This window comes from Salminus brasiliensis, chromosome 11 (genome assembly GCF_030463535.1).
Source record: "Salminus brasiliensis chromosome 11, fSalBra1.hap2, whole genome shotgun sequence".
In the NCBI taxonomy this organism is placed as follows: Eukaryota; Metazoa; Chordata; class Actinopteri; order Characiformes; family Bryconidae; genus Salminus; species Salminus brasiliensis.
Genome location: NC_132888.1, coordinates 6,878,200 through 6,897,881, shown reverse-complemented (window position 1 = coordinate 6,897,881; position 19,682 = coordinate 6,878,200). Strand labels below are relative to the sequence as shown.

The following is a 19,682-nucleotide window of genomic DNA, read 5'->3' as shown; positions in this document are numbered from 1 at the left end:
TTATGGTCTCCATATTGACTTGTGTTTAGTAGAGTCTAAACTTAGAGGTATCTTTGAATTTTAGTCTATTCAAACTAGCTGAGGTTATTCTTGAGTAAACAGTGAGGCACTTTTGTAAGTCGCTCTGGATAAGAGCATCTGCTAAATGTCGTAAATGTAATGTAAATATATTGCCTGGCATTCGGCATTGTGCCAATAGGTTCAGAGAGTTATCATAGAAGTGCATTGCTGGCACACCTGTGTGAGCAATGGGTGCAACTTAAAGTAGCTGAATGCATGTATTAGAAAGGGTGTCCAGAAACATTTGGACAAATAGTGCATATAGGGGTTAGTACTTAATGGTAGTTTACAGGTGAGCTCTGTACACAGTCCAACATAACTGCAAATACCATAAGGCTCACCTTTTGGGGTGCGGATAGAGCCATTGAACTGTCGAAGTATCAAGTCCTGTGAGAGATGCTAGAAATAAGGAGACCAGCGATTAGTTCAAATATAAGTAGGTGTTCTCGTAACACTCAGCATGGCGTCTGTTTGCGGATAAGGTCCCGCCCTTCATCGAAAAGCCATCAGTTCCTGGTATTTTGGACTTTCCACATTCATAGAAATGTTCAATGCTGGGGGGCGTTTTACCTCTCTAGCAGGCTTTCCTTTCAGTTGTTGGCAACCTATCAGCAGAGTGACAGACAGGTTAGAACGTTTCTCATCCAATCAGATCGTGAGGTGAATCTAACTGTTGTATAAGACATTATATTGATGATATGAAAAATAATGCATTCTAATACATTGTCAGTGTCTTTCTGTATAGTTTTCTCTGGGTCTCTCAGCCCCTGTCTCAGTGGCCAGCCCTGCAGATCTCTGAATAACTCTCCATCTGCTTGATCCACTCTGCCCTCTCCATGGCAAAGCCTGTCTAAATGAGAAAGAGCCCATAAAGGTGGCAAGCAGAGAGCGATTCCGAGGTGTTGTGTGTATGCTTTTCTGTGTGTCGGGGGAATTGTTTGTGGTGAAGGGGGTCGTTCATATTTGGTGAAGACAGTTAGAAGGAGAGTGGAGGAAGATGCTGGAGGATACTGAGGCGTAATCCAGTTTTAATTGAGCCCTGGAGACTCTCTCACGTCTGCGTTGGCACTGAGTCCCGTTCCAGAGAGAAATGAAGCAGGTCCAGACCCGCTGGCACACGCTGTCCAATCCTCTAAAGCCTTGGATACGCTACACAGCTCTTAAAACCCAAACAGATTATAAAACAGGGCTGTACCTCACACTTTCTAATTGATGCTTTGTTGATATTTGTGACCGCTGAAGGATTGAGAATCACACACTAAGTAAGAGGGTGAGGACACCTGCATTGTAAAACCTTGCTAATTGCTTATTAGCTGATGAATTGAGTTTGATGAGGTTGAATACTGAACTCGAGTCCAAAGCCAGAATTAGAATCAGATTTATTGGCCAAGTATGTTCACACACAAGGAATTTGTTCTGTCCGTTTGTGACTCTCTAGTGTTAACAATATACAGCTACTCTACATATAATTTGCAGACAATACACAATACACAATATACAGAGAACAGTAGTATACACAGTATACAAGGACAGGGCTTTTGTATGTTGAAACACTTGTGGTGAGGCTCAGGTAATGTACAGACTACAAAAAGCTCTATTCTACATACAGAAATATATATATATATATATATATATATATATATATATATATATATATATATATATATATATGCACAAATTAGCAAAAACATTAAGACCCTATCTTACAACCTGCACAAGGAGTATCGCCATGCCCATTGCTATCTTACACCCTGCCAACAGTCTATTTTCACACCTACCATCTGCGTTGTTTTAAACAGCAACGCTGCTTGTGAATATATCTACGCTGATGGGCGTGGTGGTCTCGAAATGAGATGTGTTCAGGTCAATTTCTGGAGTATTGCTGTGTATCTTAGCAACAGAAAACACAGGAGCTCCACTGACTGAAAACAACCTAGGCAGACGTTCGTTAACAGTCAGACGTTCGTTGCTATCTCGGCAGTGAATTGTCAACACAGGCGCGTGCAGCCCAACACTCGTACACTCCCCACGCTTTACACCACTGAAATATCAATCCGCTAAGTCAGACCACACCTGGCTCTTAAAGGGGATGGCAAGCGACACGCTGTGTGATTTATGTTACACAGTAACTGACCAGCCTTGTAGTGGACGTGTTGAATTCAGGAGAAATGCTCAGGCAGGAAGACCTTATGGCCAAATTACTGGGTCGCATCATCTCCAAAAAAAAACTGCTGGTTGCTATGGTGTTCCAGGTGATTGCTATGGTATTGAAAGGTGTTACATAGTTGCTGCAGTAAAACCAGGAGGTTGTTGTGTTGTTGCTTGGTGATTGTTCAGTGGTTGCTATGATGTTGTTACATAGTTGCCTTAGTATACCAGGTGATTGCAATTATGTTGTGGAGTGTTTACTGTAGGTGGGTGTTGTGGTACCCCTGGTGGTTGCTATTATGGCTATGTTATTGCTGGATGGGCGCTATAGTGCTGGAAGGTGATTACAATAGTATTTCAGGTGGTAACTATGCACTGCTTTGTGGTTGCCATGGTATATCAGGTGGTTTCTATAATGTTGCAAAGGGATTGCTGTGGTGTCTCAGGTGCTTGATTGGGTATTTCTAGTGTATTTATGTCATCGGGGCATTAAAAAGGGTGCACAAACTTTTACACCTCATTCATTCCTATGGGAAAAAATAGTGGTTGCTATGGTCTTGGTAGGTGGTTGCAATGGGATTTTTAGTGGTTGCTTGGCAGTTGCTGTGGTAGGAAAGTAGGGAAAAATGGTTGCTAAGCAGAAACCATCTCTCTCTCTCTCTCTCTCTCTCTCTCTCTCTCTCTCTTTCAGTACTTGTCCTTCCACCCAGAGCTCACTTTCACTTACAGTTGAACCCATCAAGTCTCACTTCATCTCTGCATGCAGGCAGAAAAGCCTTTCATCTGCGTGCTGCCCAATCTGGAATCTGTTTGTGTGCCCAGGCTGTGTGTGTGTGTGTGTGTGTGTGTATGGGTGTCTGCACATATATGTGTATCAGACCCAAAATAATATGCGCACCCCTCTTGTGTTTTTAGGCAGCTGAAGGGGCCTTATTTTCACCTGTCAGTGAAAGGCTCTTGATCCAGTCCTCAGAGGCCCCTGGGGTCCCTCCATAGAGCTGCACTAATGATGCCCTTCTCGGGCCGGCCTGTGTTAGTATTGATTATTTACAGTCTCCTGATCCCCGTGGGGGTCATGTTCCAGCAGCCCAGTGGAAGTAGCAGGCCAGTGGAGAGAGAAGTGTCAGGAACTGAGAACCAGGCTGGCGGGTATCGCTTTTTAGAAGCGTCTCAGCTTTGATAATCAAAGCTAGCGAGCATCACTGTCACGCGAGCGTGTTTCTAATGGATGGCGGCCAACATTTCTGACAGGTCTAGCATATTTTTTGTGGTTCGCGCCCACATCAGGCCACTCCATGTGATGGTCTGCCATTGGCTATCTGGACTGGAATTCAGCTGCAAATATGTAAATAGTAAGACGTCACCACGCAGTCTCCAGCAGTTTACATAACACAAGGTGTGCTGAAATACCAAATAGCAGATGTTTTAAATGGAGCTCTCTTCACGCCCTAATGGGGTCATCAGGGTGCTACAAAGCCTTCTTTAGGCAATACCATACAGGAACCATTCTGGATTCCATAAAGAACCATTGTAGGGATGTGTGTAGAACCTTTAACAGGTTCAAAGACAGGGATGTAAATCTTCCTTATAATTTTAAGCGTTCTTTACACTCACATATATTTAATATTTTTTTAATCACAGCCATAGAACAGCCATTTTTGTACAAGAGACATCTGTTTCAAAAATTGGTTCTTTATGGAACCGGAAATAGAACCTAATTAAGCATTGTCATAGAACAATATGTTTGTAAAAGCGGTTTAAAGAAATGGATGTAAAAGTTCTTTACCAAGTTAAAGATAGCCGTCTGATCCGCATTGCAAATCTCATTGTGTTTAGAACTAAAGGAGGATATCATTTCTTATTATTATGGAAATTTGATGTAAAATTATTTTTATTATTTTTACAATAACTAAAAAAACATACTGCTATTTTTTTTTTCATTAAACTTACTAATCTCTTTCACAAATGGGTTCTTCTGTGGCCTTATCTAAAGAACCCTATATTACTTAAAAACCCTTATACACACTATAAAAACAACTTCATGACTCGTTGGAACAACCAGAAAAAAAAAGTTCTGGGTCACAGTGAAGCACTCGTAAAAAATAAAGGTACTACAAAGGGTTCTTTAAGCAATGCCATTTGTGGTTCCATAAAAAGCCATTTTTTTGTAAATTAGGGGTCTTTAAAGTTTTCGAGAAGTGGATGTAAATGTTCCTTACCAGTTTAATGGTTCTCCACACTCATATCTCTTTTACAGAAATGGTACTTTATGGAACCAAAACATGCAATGACATTTATGACATTACTTAAAGATCCCTTGATCACTTGCAGACCCCTATATACAGTATAAAACACTTACTGAATATATAAGTTATTATATAACAAGTTATTATATAACTTATTGAAACGACCACAAAAATATGACTAGGTCAGCATGGTACACTCCTACAAATAAAGATGCTACAAAGGGTTCTAAAGCAGTGCCATAGGAGAGCCCTTTTTGGTTCTATTAGAAATCATTTCTGTAAAAAGGATGTTTGTGTGAAAAACCTTTTAAAGGTTTAAAGAAGTGGATGTGAAGGTTCTTTACCAATTTTAAGGTTCTTGGTTTATGGGATCTTTAAGCAATTCTAAATAGGAGGCATGTTTGGTTATATATAGAACCATTTTTTGTAAAAAATAAGTTTAGAGAATGCATGTGAAGGTTCTTTACCTATTTAAAGGTTATTATACATTCACGTCACGTACAAATTTGTGCTACGGCATTGCATGAAGAACTCTATTTACACTTTTAAAATATCCATCTGATTCTCATTGCAAATCTCATAAAAAACAGTAAAGCTTGACTGAAAGCTCAGATTCTAGATTTTCTATTTTGATGCCATGTTTGTGTTAAGAACTAAAGGAGGATGACATATCTTATTATCGTGGGAATTTTATGTAAAATTAATATTTTGCTTGCCGTCTTTTTTACAAAAACAAAAAAGCCATACTGCTACATTTTTCTAATTAAACTTGTAAGTTGGTAAAAAAGGTCTACCTAACTCTAACCTGTCGATACAGAATATACACTGTAAAATGTAAATACAACTATATCATTAATTATGTAATGACTGTAATATTCTATAATTTCAATTGAATGTATATAAACCACAGTAATAACCCTTCTGCATTGTCTCTTTTGTTCTCTGTCCTATCAGATATTGGCCTACTCTGAAGGACTTCATGGAAAATGGATGTTCAGTGAGATCCGAGCAGTATTTGCCCGCCACTATCTGCTCCAGAACACAGCGCTGGAGGTGTTCATGGCCAACAGAAGTAAATAACTTAATTTTAGTGCACCTTCTATATATATATATATATATATACATACAATGGCCTATAGTTTTGCATGGCTGAGGTCGAATAAGTGATATAGTGTTATTTGGTGAATGCTTTCCCCATAGCCAGATATCAATAGAGGACTATCTACCACACATTTTTCTACTAATGCAGCTACTATATTTATATTGGCACTATTATCATATCAATATAACTGATACAGAATTAATTGGGGTCCAGAACAGCTCAAACAGATTCTTAAGCAGAAGTGTCCTCCTGTTCTGTCCTAGCCTTGACCACACTATACCTAACAGTTCTTTAAGACAGTGGTTATATTTTGAACTGTGGCAATTCAAGGAACTATGTGAATGCTTAAATGTTTTTTGCTGGAGAACTAGCTAGTATATGATTCTTTGAAGCTTTAGAGCCCTGCCCTTGTTATCAGCCACACTTGTTGCACAGGTTTCATTTAAATGCTCACAAAACGTCCATTTCTGGTCCTCGAGATGTTTGGTGTAATGCATCAGACTCCTGAGACTTTACTTACTTAAATCATGAGTTCTGCATGATGTGTATGTGGCTTGTGGCTAACACTCAGTAGTCAGCACAAATGTAAGCAGCTCTGGCTCCTTCAAAATGTTGCACATTTCAATTGGTTATAAGATTATTCATTAGTGGCTGGAATGAGCGAATGAAATCTTGCATTTCAAGATTCTGCAGCATTGCTGTGGATTCAGAAGCTGACAAGAATGACCACAGCAGTATTTCTTAATGTTCAAACTGAATTATCCTGCTGATTTTGAACCTTTAGCGTCCCCCATGAATGTATGTTTCAGCAAAGTCAGCATTCACATATCCACAGTACTTACTTACTGAAGTTCTTTGTTGTCTTCTTGGAAATGTATATCATACTATATTATATGTATATTATATACTAGTGCAAAACTACTATCATCCACCACAGTGCATGGATTCTGGTCTGATATTTCAACATCAATTTCCTCTCCCAGCTTCAGTGATGTTCAACTTCCCTGATCAGCAAACGGTGAAGAAGGTGGTCTACAGCTTGCCTCGTGTAGGAGTAGGCACAAGCTATGGCCTCCCCCAGGCCAGGTAAGGCAGCTCTTGTGAACATTTAGTGCATGCTAATATGTGTGCTATAACAGTGTTAGTGTTCACATTTTTGCGCTGTACACTTTTGAAACTTACCACCTTGTTGTCAAGAGACTATCAATGCTGGTTTGAGAAAGAAACAGCAGTCTGCTGGGCAGGCCTTGTATTCTGGTCATTGTAGCTGAGTGGCATTTGACCCCGATTGCCCTGGACTGGCTCATCTCTTCTCTGGAGAGCTGAGCTCTAAGCTGGCTATAGATCACTCAGATAGGGACACTGTCCAGCAGGACAGCACAGATATATCATATACATAGTCACATGACAGAGTGTTGCTTTGGCAGAACCATTATTACCAGGAAGAACTTCAAGAGGGATGTCGGAGTGTAGTGTGTTACATTTTACTGACATGAAGAAAACATCCCAGCTGGCCACAAACGTTGATAGACATTGTTATCTGGTTGAACGTAGGTTGTGATGATGGGTGACAAAAATTCAACGTTTTGATGTATAAAATATCCAAAATCCAAACGTCACACGCCAACGTCATATTGACATAAATTACCAACATTTAGTTGTGAGGTATGCTGACCAAACCAACCAAACCCAACGTCTGCTAAATGTCAACACAATGTCCGCTAAACATCCACACAATGTTATTTTTTTTTGTTACCAAAATTCAGTGTCTGTACAACGTTAGATTTTGATTTCAACCCAATTTTCATTTTCAACTTAATTCAATGTTTGCACGATGTTGGGACCTGATGTCAACCCAGTGTTGATTTTTGATGGATATTTGACCCTGAATTTCCACCAACAATCAACATCTGTCTAACGTTGACGCTTGATATCAACCCAGTTTTGTTTTTTGACAAATATATGACTGACCAAAATTTGTTCACAGCATTTGTTTACGTTAGTTGATGTGAAACCAGTGTTGGTCAGAACAATGTTAGAGCTTGATGTTGTTTTTTGATGGATAAGTGACCGATTTCCAAACAAAATTCAATGTTTGTATAATGTTAGATCTTTATGTCAACCCAATGTTGGTTTTTGGCAAATACTGGACTTTGATGTCCAACCAGAATTCAACATTTGTACAATGTTGGAGCTTTATGTCAATCCAATGTTGGTTTTGGTGGATATTTGACTTTCCAATTAAAATTCAATGTCTGTACAATGTTGGACCATAATGTCCATAACTTAATGTTAGTTTTCAAAGATATGTAACTGATGTCCGACCAAAATTCAGTGTCAAAAATTCAATATTGGAGCCAGTTTTTTTTTCATTAATAAGTGACTTTGATTTCCAGACAAAATTCCACTATGTCTATCATTTGAGCTTCACATCAATTCAATTTTCTTTTCATTTTTAATTCAAATTCAATGTCTGAATTTTAGTTAAAATTCTGAATTTTAGTTAAAATTTATTTTTGACATTGATGCCTCTGGGATAGTCCAGAAAGCGTTGATATGTTGTTGGCTTTAAGTCATGATGTAATAACCTAAATTCAACATCAGTACAACATGAGCTAGATTTCAATGCAATGTTGGTTTTGATGGGCATGTGACTTTGATTTCCAACCACAGTTCAACATCTGTACCCAATGTTGGTTTTTGATTTCCAACCAAAATTGCATGTCTGTGCAATGGCCAGCAGCTTTTTTACATCTATTGGTGTCGGTTGCCTGCTGGGATAGTCCAGAAAGAGATCAGAGTCAACAGAGTAAACTAGAATAATCTTCAGATGCTACTTAAACACAGAAAATGCTATTTATTATATTCATTATATTCACTATATACATTAGTCTGTATAGAAGATACAGAAGATACAGATCCTTCCAGTTTGTTGGAGTGCAGACTGACTTTCATCTAAAAGCTCTCCATCATCTCTCACTCTCCCCTCCCAGCATGTGTTGAACTCTCTTCAAAAAGAGACCATTAGCCCTTTGCTCATCTGAGAAGCAGCTCTTTCTGTCTCAGTGATGTTTTCATTACCCCCACAGTAAAGCGTGTGGCGGCCTTGTGTGTGTGTTTGCGCTCTCCCGTCTTTCTTCTGGCCAAAACGCCATACATTTGCTCCCCGTTTTCTTTAAACGACTGCCACTGACAGGAAATGTGGAGCTTCATGTTCCAGCAGTGTGTAAGTGCTGAAGATGTGCTTTTGCAGGAGGATCTCCCTGGCCACGCCGCGACAACTCTTCAAATCCTCCAACATGACCCAGCGCTGGCAGAGGCGAGAGATCTCCAACTTTGAGTATCTGATGTTCCTCAATACCATCGCAGGTCAGAGATCACTTGTACCTTATTTTGTTCCATTTAGATTTACCCAGACTGTCCTGATCATACATGGATTTCAGCCACAGCTTCTAGGCAGGTTGAGAAGAGACAGAAGGGCTACCTACATAAGGACATGCATACTTAAATGAGAGTGTATGAACAGCTCATGGCAGCAATTGCAAGTTGATACTGTATGATATTGGGTGAAGGTAATGGCATTGTAATAGCATAGGAGCCCATATAACAGTGTAATAAAGGGTAAAATCTGCACTTTAGTATAAGGCATGACTCCCAAATAAAGTAACCCATACTAAGGGTATAGTATACGACTGTAGGTCGTCTCTGTCACACAAAAAACATTTTTTTGGTCACACAGCTTTATTTTTGGAGCATTTCTATTGGTCCATTCATCATGAAAGTTTGACACAATGTAAAGAATAACTGCCAGATTTACATTATTTACAGGAACCACCTAGCAACCACCTACCAACACCCTGGCAACTATCTGGAATACAATGGCAACTGCCTAGCAACGACCTACCAACACACTAACAACCACTAAGCAACACCTTTGCGACCACTAAGCAACCTTATAGGAACAACACCGAACAACACCATAGCAACTATTTAGTCACAGTATAGGAATCACTTAGCAACAACTTAGCAACAACATAGCAGTCACCTGTGATATTATTGTAACAACCTAGCAACCACCTACCAGCACCCTTTTGATAACTAAGGAACTCCAAAACAACCACGTAACAACCCCATAGCCACTACATCACCACACTGTAGGAATCACCCAACAATTACCTAGCAACACCATGGCAGCTACCTTAGATACCATGGCAATGACTAAGCAGCCAGCTTACCAACACCTTAACAACCACTAAACAGAACCCTAATAACCACTAAGCAACTCTATAGGGACCACCTAACAACACCATAGTAACTACCTAGCCACACTGTAGAAATCATCTAGCAGTCACCTAGCAACACCATGACATCTACTTGGGATACCATGTCAACTAACAAGTGACCACCTAATGACACCCTAACAACCACTAAGCAACTCCATAGGAGCCACCTAACAAGTAAAAAGCCTAGCCACACTGTAGGAATCATCTAGCAGTCACCTAGCAACACCATGACATCTATTTGGGATACCATGTCAACTGGCAAGTGACCACCTACCGACACCCTAACAACCACTAAGCACCTCCATAGGAGCCACCTAACAAGTAACAAGCCTAGCCACACTGTAGGAATCACCTTGTAACCATTTAGCAGCAACATAACAACCATCTGGGATACCACAGCAACCACCCGGGATGAATAAAAGATGAGTAAATGTATACATTACTTTATTATTTGTATGCAATTACATAATTAATTACATAGTTACTGTAGTTCTAAAAGCAAGTACATTGTATTTGCCTAAATGACAATTAGAGGAATCTACCTGCTGTCCCAATGCTAGCATCACTGTATGTCTCCATGACTGTGCTATTATCATGCAGATTGCTGGCACAGCTTTAGCTGATGTCAGAAATAGCACACCTGTCACACACCTGTCTGCCTCGCACGGGAAGTCAGACCATTTGTTTTCACTGTAGAAATCTTTAATTACGTTCTAGCCTTCATTACCAGGTTCTGGTTTTGGATCTGCATGTGGGGAAAACAACTGTTCATTAGTGTGTATATCCTCAGCCCAGCTCAGGACCGCATGTTGTAATCTTGTTTGCAGTTCCTTCTCCTGCTGCATCGGGTTTCAGGACTTATGAAGGCTGTCATCTACAGCGTGTGCCGAGTGCACACCCACTCTGAGCGCGGACGGCAAAGCATTGCCGTGAAGCTCTATTGCAAAAATGACTGTGTTTCTCCTCATTATTTATTTAGGAAGGCGTTGCTGTTGTCAGGTGCAAAATTCCCCCCCTTTGATTCGGGGAGCTGCTTCTGCACTGCTGTTCACTTGCTCCATTGTTAACGTGGAGCAGGAGCTGCACATATTTCTTGATAATTAGGGAGTGTGAGTATATGTGTATGTGTGCGTGTGTGTGTGTGTGTGTGTGTCAGCGAGTTGAGTGGTTCTCTTACAAAGTCTCTGATCTGAACCAGCCAAATGTGAGAGCAACTCCTGCACACACTTTCTGTCTCTCTCTCTCGCACGCTTTCGCTTTCTCACTCTCACACACACACATACACACTTCCTTTTGACACTGAAAGGTGTCATCCTCGCTGCACATTCATGCATATTTATATTTAACTCTCAGGCTGCTTTGATACATTATTGTCAGCTAATTAGATGTAAGGCACGATGGCTACCGGGAGAAAATTCATTAAAAGCTGGAGTGGTAATGACCAGAGCTGACAGCGGTGTCAGCCAAGGCCGGCCCACAGACAGGCCAGAGTGGAGGGTGTTAATGCAGAGACGCTGCTCCTCTAATTAAACACCGCTTCGCCGTTATTAACATCCCGCGCCCGGGCCTCAGCCCTGTCAGCTTGCCCTCCTCCCTCTCCTCTCGTCCAGCCCGACCCGCTCCTCCCTGTGTCTTTAACCCAGGTAATCAAGCCTCGGCTCTTCTGGTATGCTCAGCCCCGTCAGGAAAGGTCAGTGAGATCTGGGCAGAATCAGAGGTAATGCTGTCTGGAAATTAGCGGCAGGCTATGGGGTTAGGGTTAGTGGTTATTGTGGTGAACTCCAGATTATACCTGTGCGGCAGAGGTCTGCTGTTTAACATTTAGAAGTGTATAATCATTGTTTTGCTTCGTATTCAGTTCATAAGTGCACACACAAGTGTTTGTTTGGGGGTGGGCGAGAGCCATGTGGTAGGAGAGGTGAGCTGACGTGTAGATATGGTAGTTTAGTATAGTATAGTATTTTGGTCAGCACTTTTATCCAGGGCATGTATCCAAGTCTCCAATTGACAACCCCCCTTTACATCAAGCAAAGGTTCTTTAAACCTTGAAAAGGCTTTGCAAACCTTTACAAGCATGGTTGTTTATGTGAGTTAAAGATGCAGCAGAATTAAATTTTAAACCTCTAGGGGGCGCACTCGGCAGGTTTGAAACAACAGTATATATATGTATATTATTTTTATTGATTTATTTGCATAACTAGTTACATATTACTTACATAATTCATTACATTAACACACAATTTACTTTTTTACTTTACAATTGTTCTAATTGCCCGGGCAGCTCTGCGGCAGCTATTCCATCACTAGATTTCTAAAATTGCCCAGGCAGTTGGAACAAAATCCAGGGGTGGTTTATAATTTTTTATTGTCAGTTGCGTTTCCTCATTAGTACTGCACATCATTTGGTTCTGTGCCAGTTTTACAAAAAATATATAAACATGACATAAAGGCAGGCTTTCCAGACCTAATGTTAAGTCATACTCTTCATTGCTGACCTCGGAAGATTAAAATACAGCATCTAACAAACACCATTAACTAGCCAGAAATGCTACCATTACGGACATGGCTGAACTGAATTTCTAGGAGGCGCACTCGGCAGGTTCGACACAGCCAAATTGTTGTTTAGGGGTTACTTGTCCTTTAATTACATAACTAATTACATAGCATTCATGTAATTAATTACATTAACACATGACTTACATAGAGGAGTTTGTCCCAACTGCCTGGGCCGCTCTGTGGCAACTTTTTCATCACTACATTTAAATTCATTTAAATTCATACATTTTTTTAATTCAACGCTAAGCTGCAGCAGATCTGCCCAGGCAGTTGGAACAAAATCATGGGGCAGATTTTTACTTTCTTTACCTACATTTTCCATCTCCACAATTACCAAATTCAGGTCCAGAAAGTAAAAATATTAAGGTTTTTTTAACGCTAAGCTGCAGCAGATCTGCCCAAGCAGATGATGGGGGGATTTTTACCTTCTAGACCTGAATTTTGTAAATCTAGAGATTACTACTACTGTCGAACTGCTCTGATCATAATCATAATATATTAATCATGCTGTAGATAGTTAATAGTGGTGATCTTAATAGTGGCAGATAGTTAAGAGTCCATTTAGGTTTGAACATGGTCATTAAATAGGTAGCAGTGGTAGGAGGGTGAGCTGCTGGTCTGGCATGGGTGGTGGTGGGTGGGGGGCCTGATGGTTGGACTGGTAGGTGGCAGCTGGTCTGACGCAGGTAGAGGGGACCTCAGCCGGCAATCTTCCAGCAGGTCGAGCCGGGTGGCCATTAACTCTGAGAAGGTTAAAGAGAGACTTGTGTAGTCAGCTGGTGTAGTCCCTGTAGAGAAGTATTTCCAATAGAATAGGACTCTCTAGGCAGATGATGGGGGGGGGGGGTGTTACCTTCTAGACCTGAATTTTGTAGAGATTTCTAGAGATGGAAAAGCTGCTGCAGAGCTATTTCTTCATTACTACTGCACTTCTCATTTGGTTCACTGCCAATTTACAAAATGTAACAAAGGCAGGCTTTCCAGGTCAAATTTCAAGGCATATTCTTCATTGCTGACCTCGGAAAGGTTCAAATACTGCCGTAGAAAATAGCAGTTAAACACACAACATAATAAAATGATGTTTCTTAAATATTTTTAACTTTTAAGTCAAACTGTTTAAATAGCTCATCTTATAATTATAATTTATTACTTTGGAATGAGAACACAAAATGTGTGATGTCTGCCTTCTAATTACGGGCAAGATATATGGGCATCAATTGTGTCTGGTCTGGTAATGAGGCCGCACGCCCTCTTTACAGCCTGTAATCTGCATCCATTATGGCAGGAGTGGGACAAGCTTAGCCGAAACCCCTCTCATCAACCTTTCAACACTTCACACACACTATGCTCATCCCACACTCTCATCTCACGCAGCAGCTCCAGATGTGTGTCACACTGGATAAGAATGTGGGGGTAAACGTTTTGGATGGGAACCATGCTAGTGTCAGCTGCTTTTGGTGAACTGTGAGTCTTTTATTTGTAGACAGCCCACCATGCCTTCGAGGCTCGTCCTTCAGCCCCTCAGTGTTGATGTACCTTATTCAGGTAATAGTTAACCCCTTAATGCTTGAAGGTTTATTACACCCTAAGGCGTATGATTTATATATATATATATATATATATATATATATATATAATAACTACAGGAACTATTCTATTGGTTATTCTTTGGAAAAAGAAATTTGTAATAATGTGGGGCAGTGGTGGCCCAGCGGTTAGAGCGCCGGGCTATCGATAACAGCGTTGTGGGTTCGGTTCCCGGGCTCAGCAAGCTGCCACTGTTGGACCCTTGAGCAAGGCCCTTTACCCTCTCTGCTACCCTGGCACTGGAGTTGGCTGCCCACCGCTCTGGGTGTGTGTACTCACTGCCCCTAGTGCACTAGTGTGTGTGTGTGTTCACTACCACAGATGGGTTAAATGTGGAGGACACTGTACAGCGACAAATACGTGCACCTTTACACTGTTGGCCCGCCGGTGGTCTATAGGCAACAGGTCCTACAGAAAACTGAGAGGCTTTCTAAGACGCTTTCTACTAGTGTTTGTGCTAATGTACTTTTGTCTGTCATCTGGACACACATAAGCATAAGTTGTGTAAGCAGCTTTCTCAATCAGAGGTTACGTGACAATACAGTACAGTAGTCTTTACAAAAAGACTACTGTACTGACAGAGAGTATGGTTGTTAAAAGATGGCCATCTTCAGAAGACAATTGAAGGAAGGGATGGAAGTACAGTCTCAAGAAGATTAGGGTCTGGAACTCCAATACTTAAATGCAGTGGTACTGAAAGCTCTATCACCCATGTAGGGACTGTGAGTTGATTGTTGAAGGTATTCTAGGCCTGTCAGAATGAAAGAGCTCTAGAGGCCAGGCTATAAATGGCTTTGGGAAATGCTATATTAAACAACTTATGTCCAAATATTTGTGGACACCTCTTCTAATGAATGCATCCAGCTACTTTAAGTTGCACCAATTGGTCAAGTCAGTCAGATTTATTTGTATGGCTTTTTGCAACTGTTGTCGTCACAAAGACGATTTACATAATTAGTAATTAGTAAAAGACAGAGACAAAAAAGAGATAACGTAAGAAGACATGAAGGGTCAAAGACCCCTAGTGAGCAGCCAATGGCGACAGTGGCAAGGAAAAACTCCCTCAGAGCTGGAGGAAGAAACCTTGCAGGATCCAAGACTCACAAGGGGGACCCGACCCATCCTCCTCTGATCAGAACTATTTATTGATTATTGATAAAAATGACCAAACCATCTATACTGTTGAACTGCTCTGATCCTAATCATAATATATTAATCATGCTGTAGATAGTTAATAGTGGTGATATTAACAGTGGCAGATAGTTCAGATAGACAGATAGAGTCCATTTAGGTTTTAACATGGTCATTAAACAGGTAGCAGTGGTAGGAGGGTGTGCCGCTGGTCTGGCATGGGTGGTGGTGGGTGGGGGGCCTGATGGTCTGACGCAGGTAGAGGGGACCTCAGCGGGCAATCTTCCAGCAGGTCGGGCTGGGTGGCCATTTACTCTGAGAAGGTAAAAAGAGAGACTTGTGTAGTCAGCTGGTGTAGTCCCTGTAGAGAAGTATGTCCAATAGAATAGGACTCTCTGGAGCAGATAAATATGAACCTTTAGGCACCATGCCTAATGCCAAGCATGGGCTAGGGGGGTATAAAGCCTTCACAGCATTGAGGTGTGGAACTGTGTTCTCTGGAATGTTTGGGGGAGTTTGAGTTGGGGAGTTGGGAATGAGGTACTTGAAAGTAGTGAGTGGTATACCTAGTACCTGACATGGGAATGAATGGAATGGACTACTGTTTGGCATCACTAATGGAAAAAATATTAAAAGCTCTCACCATCAATGTCAATAGTGTAGTTCTGTTCACTTAAGATTTGAGATCTACCGATAGAACCAATTGAAACACTGTTTTTCTCTGTGTTTAATTTAAGAGGATTGTCATTTTTCCAGAATTTTAATTCATGGATCCATGCTGCCAGGGCCTGGGGTGGAAAGGGAGAGATCGCTTAGACATAAATCTGAATATTGTCATCATAGCAATAGAAACTGAGATTAAGGCTGAGAGTAATTTGGCAGACCCGTACCAATATGAAAAAAAAACAAGGGGGCCAAGTACGGATCCTTGAGGAACCCCTAAGGTAACAGGTGCTGTGGATAATGTTTGTTTACTAACAGTAATACATTTTTGTCTGTCTGTGAGGTATGATTAGAACTAATCTGAGTCTGTTTCTGAAGTACCAGCAGAGGAGAGACAGACGAGTCAAGTGTGTCATAAATTATTGGATCAAATGTTGCACTGAGGTGGAGAAGAATGTGATGAGTTTTACATTTATTTTCAATATTGCCAATTGGTTGGAAGTAAGCTTTGATTATTTAGCCACATAACTTAAGTGCAAAACAAATAAAGCAAATTACAATATTTAAGGTAATAGGAAAATGATGTAAACCCCTTTCTACAGGACAGAGCCAAATCTGCTTTTCAACACCTCCGTTTGCACCTCAGTTTGCAGTTTATATATATATATATATATATATATATATATATATATATAAACTAATGAAATCTAACAAATAGGATTAATAGATTTTTACATTGTTAGTGTCCACAAACATTTCTAAAGACATAGAAATTAGAATATAATTCTAATATTATGGATGTATTATATGTTCCTTGTTTGACAACAGCAATAATATGCACTTACTGATCCAAACTGTGCTCTGAATGAGTTAGCATGGTCACTCAGGGAAAATGACATATAATATTACAGAAAGTGTTTTTTTTTAAATATATTACTGTTCCATCATTTTACATAACTATTCTAGCAGCAGATGTAAGCCTGTTGTTACGATAAAGAGTGGAGTCAGACTTTAATATGATGGGCAAAACCAGATAACTTAGATAACTGCAGAAAACACAGCCAGAATATCAGAGTAAAAACACAAACCAACAGAGAAACCAGAAAAGGAAAAACAGGGTCAAAACTGGATGAAACACAACGTAATCAAAGCAGATGGGCAAGACAAAATTTGGAGTTAGACATGAGAAAAACACAGAAAGAATGCTATACAGGCTTAGGAAAGGCTGGAGTAATATAACACAGGTGAAGGTCCATGTGATCAGCAGTAGTAGTCTAGTGATTAGATGCTTGTCTATTGACTGAGTGAGGAAAGTTCGTCATCACCAGGCATTACACAATGATCAACCATCTACAAAAATGACCACTAGGAGGCCTTTAATTATTTCTTTAATTCCTTCGATTATTTTGATTTTCTGAAGTGTTTTTTCTTGGTTTCAGGATATAAGAACAATATAACCTCAAACCAATGTACGTCAATACTTTCTCAACACCTTTCTGAACGTACACCTCATCTTTCTCAGCTGTCCAAAAGCAGTGAGACCTCCATAAGGGGGCAGGATGGTAGAGTAATATTGCTGCTTGTCTGATGTTCAGGACTAGTCTGTAAAAGCAGCATGTGAGAGAAGATAAGAGAGAGTTAGGTAAGGAGCTCTGGGGTAAATACCAGCTTTCCACCAGCTGCTAGTAGTCCATGTCTGAGTAATGGCGCCGTAAAGAGGAAAATTGCCTCACTGTATCTGTTTGACTGAAAGGCCCCGTATATCAGCCTCATGAAGGAGCCTGAGTGGCATCGTCAAAGGGCTGGCTCTGTCCGGGCATCTGCGTAGACACTCTAAGGTAGCTGAAATACACAGCAGACATTTCTTTTTGTTGACAAATCAAAACACTCTCAGTGCAGAACTTCATTTAAAAGTTTGCTTCCGTAGTTGATGTGTTCCCCCAAACTCACAATCGCATGTCTTCCCTTTCCATCGGTAGCTAGCTCTTTGTTTTTCCCGTGGAGGTTTTCCTATTTACTTCAAATGCAGACTCGTATATAGGAGATGACTGCATTCTTTATGAAAAGAGTATTCTCTTTGTAGTTGGAGTTGCGAGTGTGTGTCTCCGGCCTTTGATAAGTGGTACACATCACACCCAATGAAGGCTTTTCCACTTCTGAGGGAAATTAGGGAGGACTTGTGGGGACACAGCGTTTCGCAGAGAAGCAAGCAATTTTATGGCTCTTTTTCTCATGACTGCTTCTCTAGTGACAGTTTCTGCCATCTGAAACTCATATTGCCGCTACGCAGAGAGAGAGAGAGAGAGAGAGAGAGAGGAATAGGGAGAGCGAGGAGAACGAGAGCAAGAGCAACAGAGAGCATACCACATCTGGCATTTCCTAGTACTGCTGGCTGCATATGGGCACCATCGCAGATACTTCTTCCAGGTCTCCATGGTTACATCACTTTGCATCCAATCAGAAGCGAGATCTGGCGGTGGTGAGGGAGGAGTGGGGACGGGTCAGTGTCATCCTCACCAGAAGAATTTGCATGTCTTTAATTATTACCACTCTGCGACTGAGCGACCGGCGCGACTTACGCAAGCCTGAAAATAGCGAAACCACTGAACTTCGTGTAACCTCACATCGTGATATAGTCATTAAGCAGTGAGACAGTAAAGACAGCCACACCAACAGCTGCCTGAACACTCTATTAGCACAGAAAGCGAGGAAGAGCTAAGCCTTGGCCCTCAACCTCTTTTACTTCTTTCCAAGCGGCTAAAACTTCAGGTGAAAGATCATCAAAATATAATTTTTTTAATAATTTCCCTCTAACCCCAAATTGTAGAGTGAAGATTTAGAGGCCTTCATTGATCTCACTGAGATTGCTTTGTGGATTTCTGTAAATCAGGCCTTATTTTCAGCTTAGTAAAATTAGCAAACCTTCTCTGTTGTGCTGCAATGCACCCCTTTGAACGTCCAGCTTATTTTCAGTACCTTAAAGAAATCATTTGCCAAATTATCAAATTTACACAGTATGGGTATTTAATCAGCCGAGACAAATGCAGTATCCTAGATTTGCTTATTTAGAATTTGAATTAACAAGCAAGCAAGTAATTAGCATCCGCCAGTCAACACATCTAAGCATCTAAACTTAAGCCCTTATCGGACAGGATTAGTTTTACATGGGACGGTGGAGTAGTGTAATTATACTACAGGATGTTTGTAAAATCTGTGACTGATTTGCATGGGCTAAGAAATCTCGGCATAAATGACTGAGATGGGAGTGGCTATTTGACTTACGCCCTGCCATCATCATCCAAAAAAGTGTCCTCTGAACACTGATAAAGTACTATAAAAGTAATGTTATAACCCCTTTATAGTAATGATGAAATTATGAAAAACTTAGGAGGCATTTAGTGTCATCGTGCATAGCACAGATACCTCAGGTCTTTCAAGTCTGTGGGAAACTTCATATCTAGAAGACATTTGTCATTGTGTAGCATAGTCTGTAGCCTACATATGTGTTAAGAACATGTAGCTCATTTTTACAAATTATTTCAAATCGTAAGTGGGTTATAATTAGGGCTGTAAAACGATTTTAACATTTAATTGCGATTAAACGCAGAATTTCATATAGTTAATCGCGATTAATCACATTTAAAAAAATCTGTGTAAATATTATAGAAATAGTTTATCTATCTGTCTGTACCAGGTAGGTGTCTCGTCGCTGCTATTATATTCCTAGCACTAAACATCTGTTTAGGGTTTAGGGTGCTCACTTTACTCTCAACGTCCCACTGCTGTTCCTAATCCATAAAATGTTCAACACAGGTCGCAGCATGATGACCGTGCATGACCGTTAAAGCATGTGAATGAAGTCGCCACTGTTCATTTTTATAATGCGCTGTAACTCCGAGATAGCTG

At 40.6% G+C, this 19,682-nt stretch overlaps 1 protein-coding gene across 3 annotated transcripts in view; it reads left to right on the top strand.

Annotated features, from left to right (window-relative positions):
• Positions 1-19,682, top strand: part of nbeab (neurobeachin b) — a 464,498-nt gene that overhangs the window by 351,053 nt on the left and 93,763 nt on the right. For all 3 annotated transcript variants that reach the window (XM_072691521.1, XM_072691520.1, XM_072691522.1), the window contains exons 40-42: positions 5,409-5,526; positions 6,540-6,642; positions 8,810-8,925. In XM_072691521.1, the coding sequence (XP_072547622.1) occupies positions 5,409-5,526; positions 6,540-6,642; positions 8,810-8,925 (337 nt within the window). The remainder of the gene's footprint in view (positions 1-5,408; positions 5,527-6,539; positions 6,643-8,809; positions 8,926-19,682) is intronic.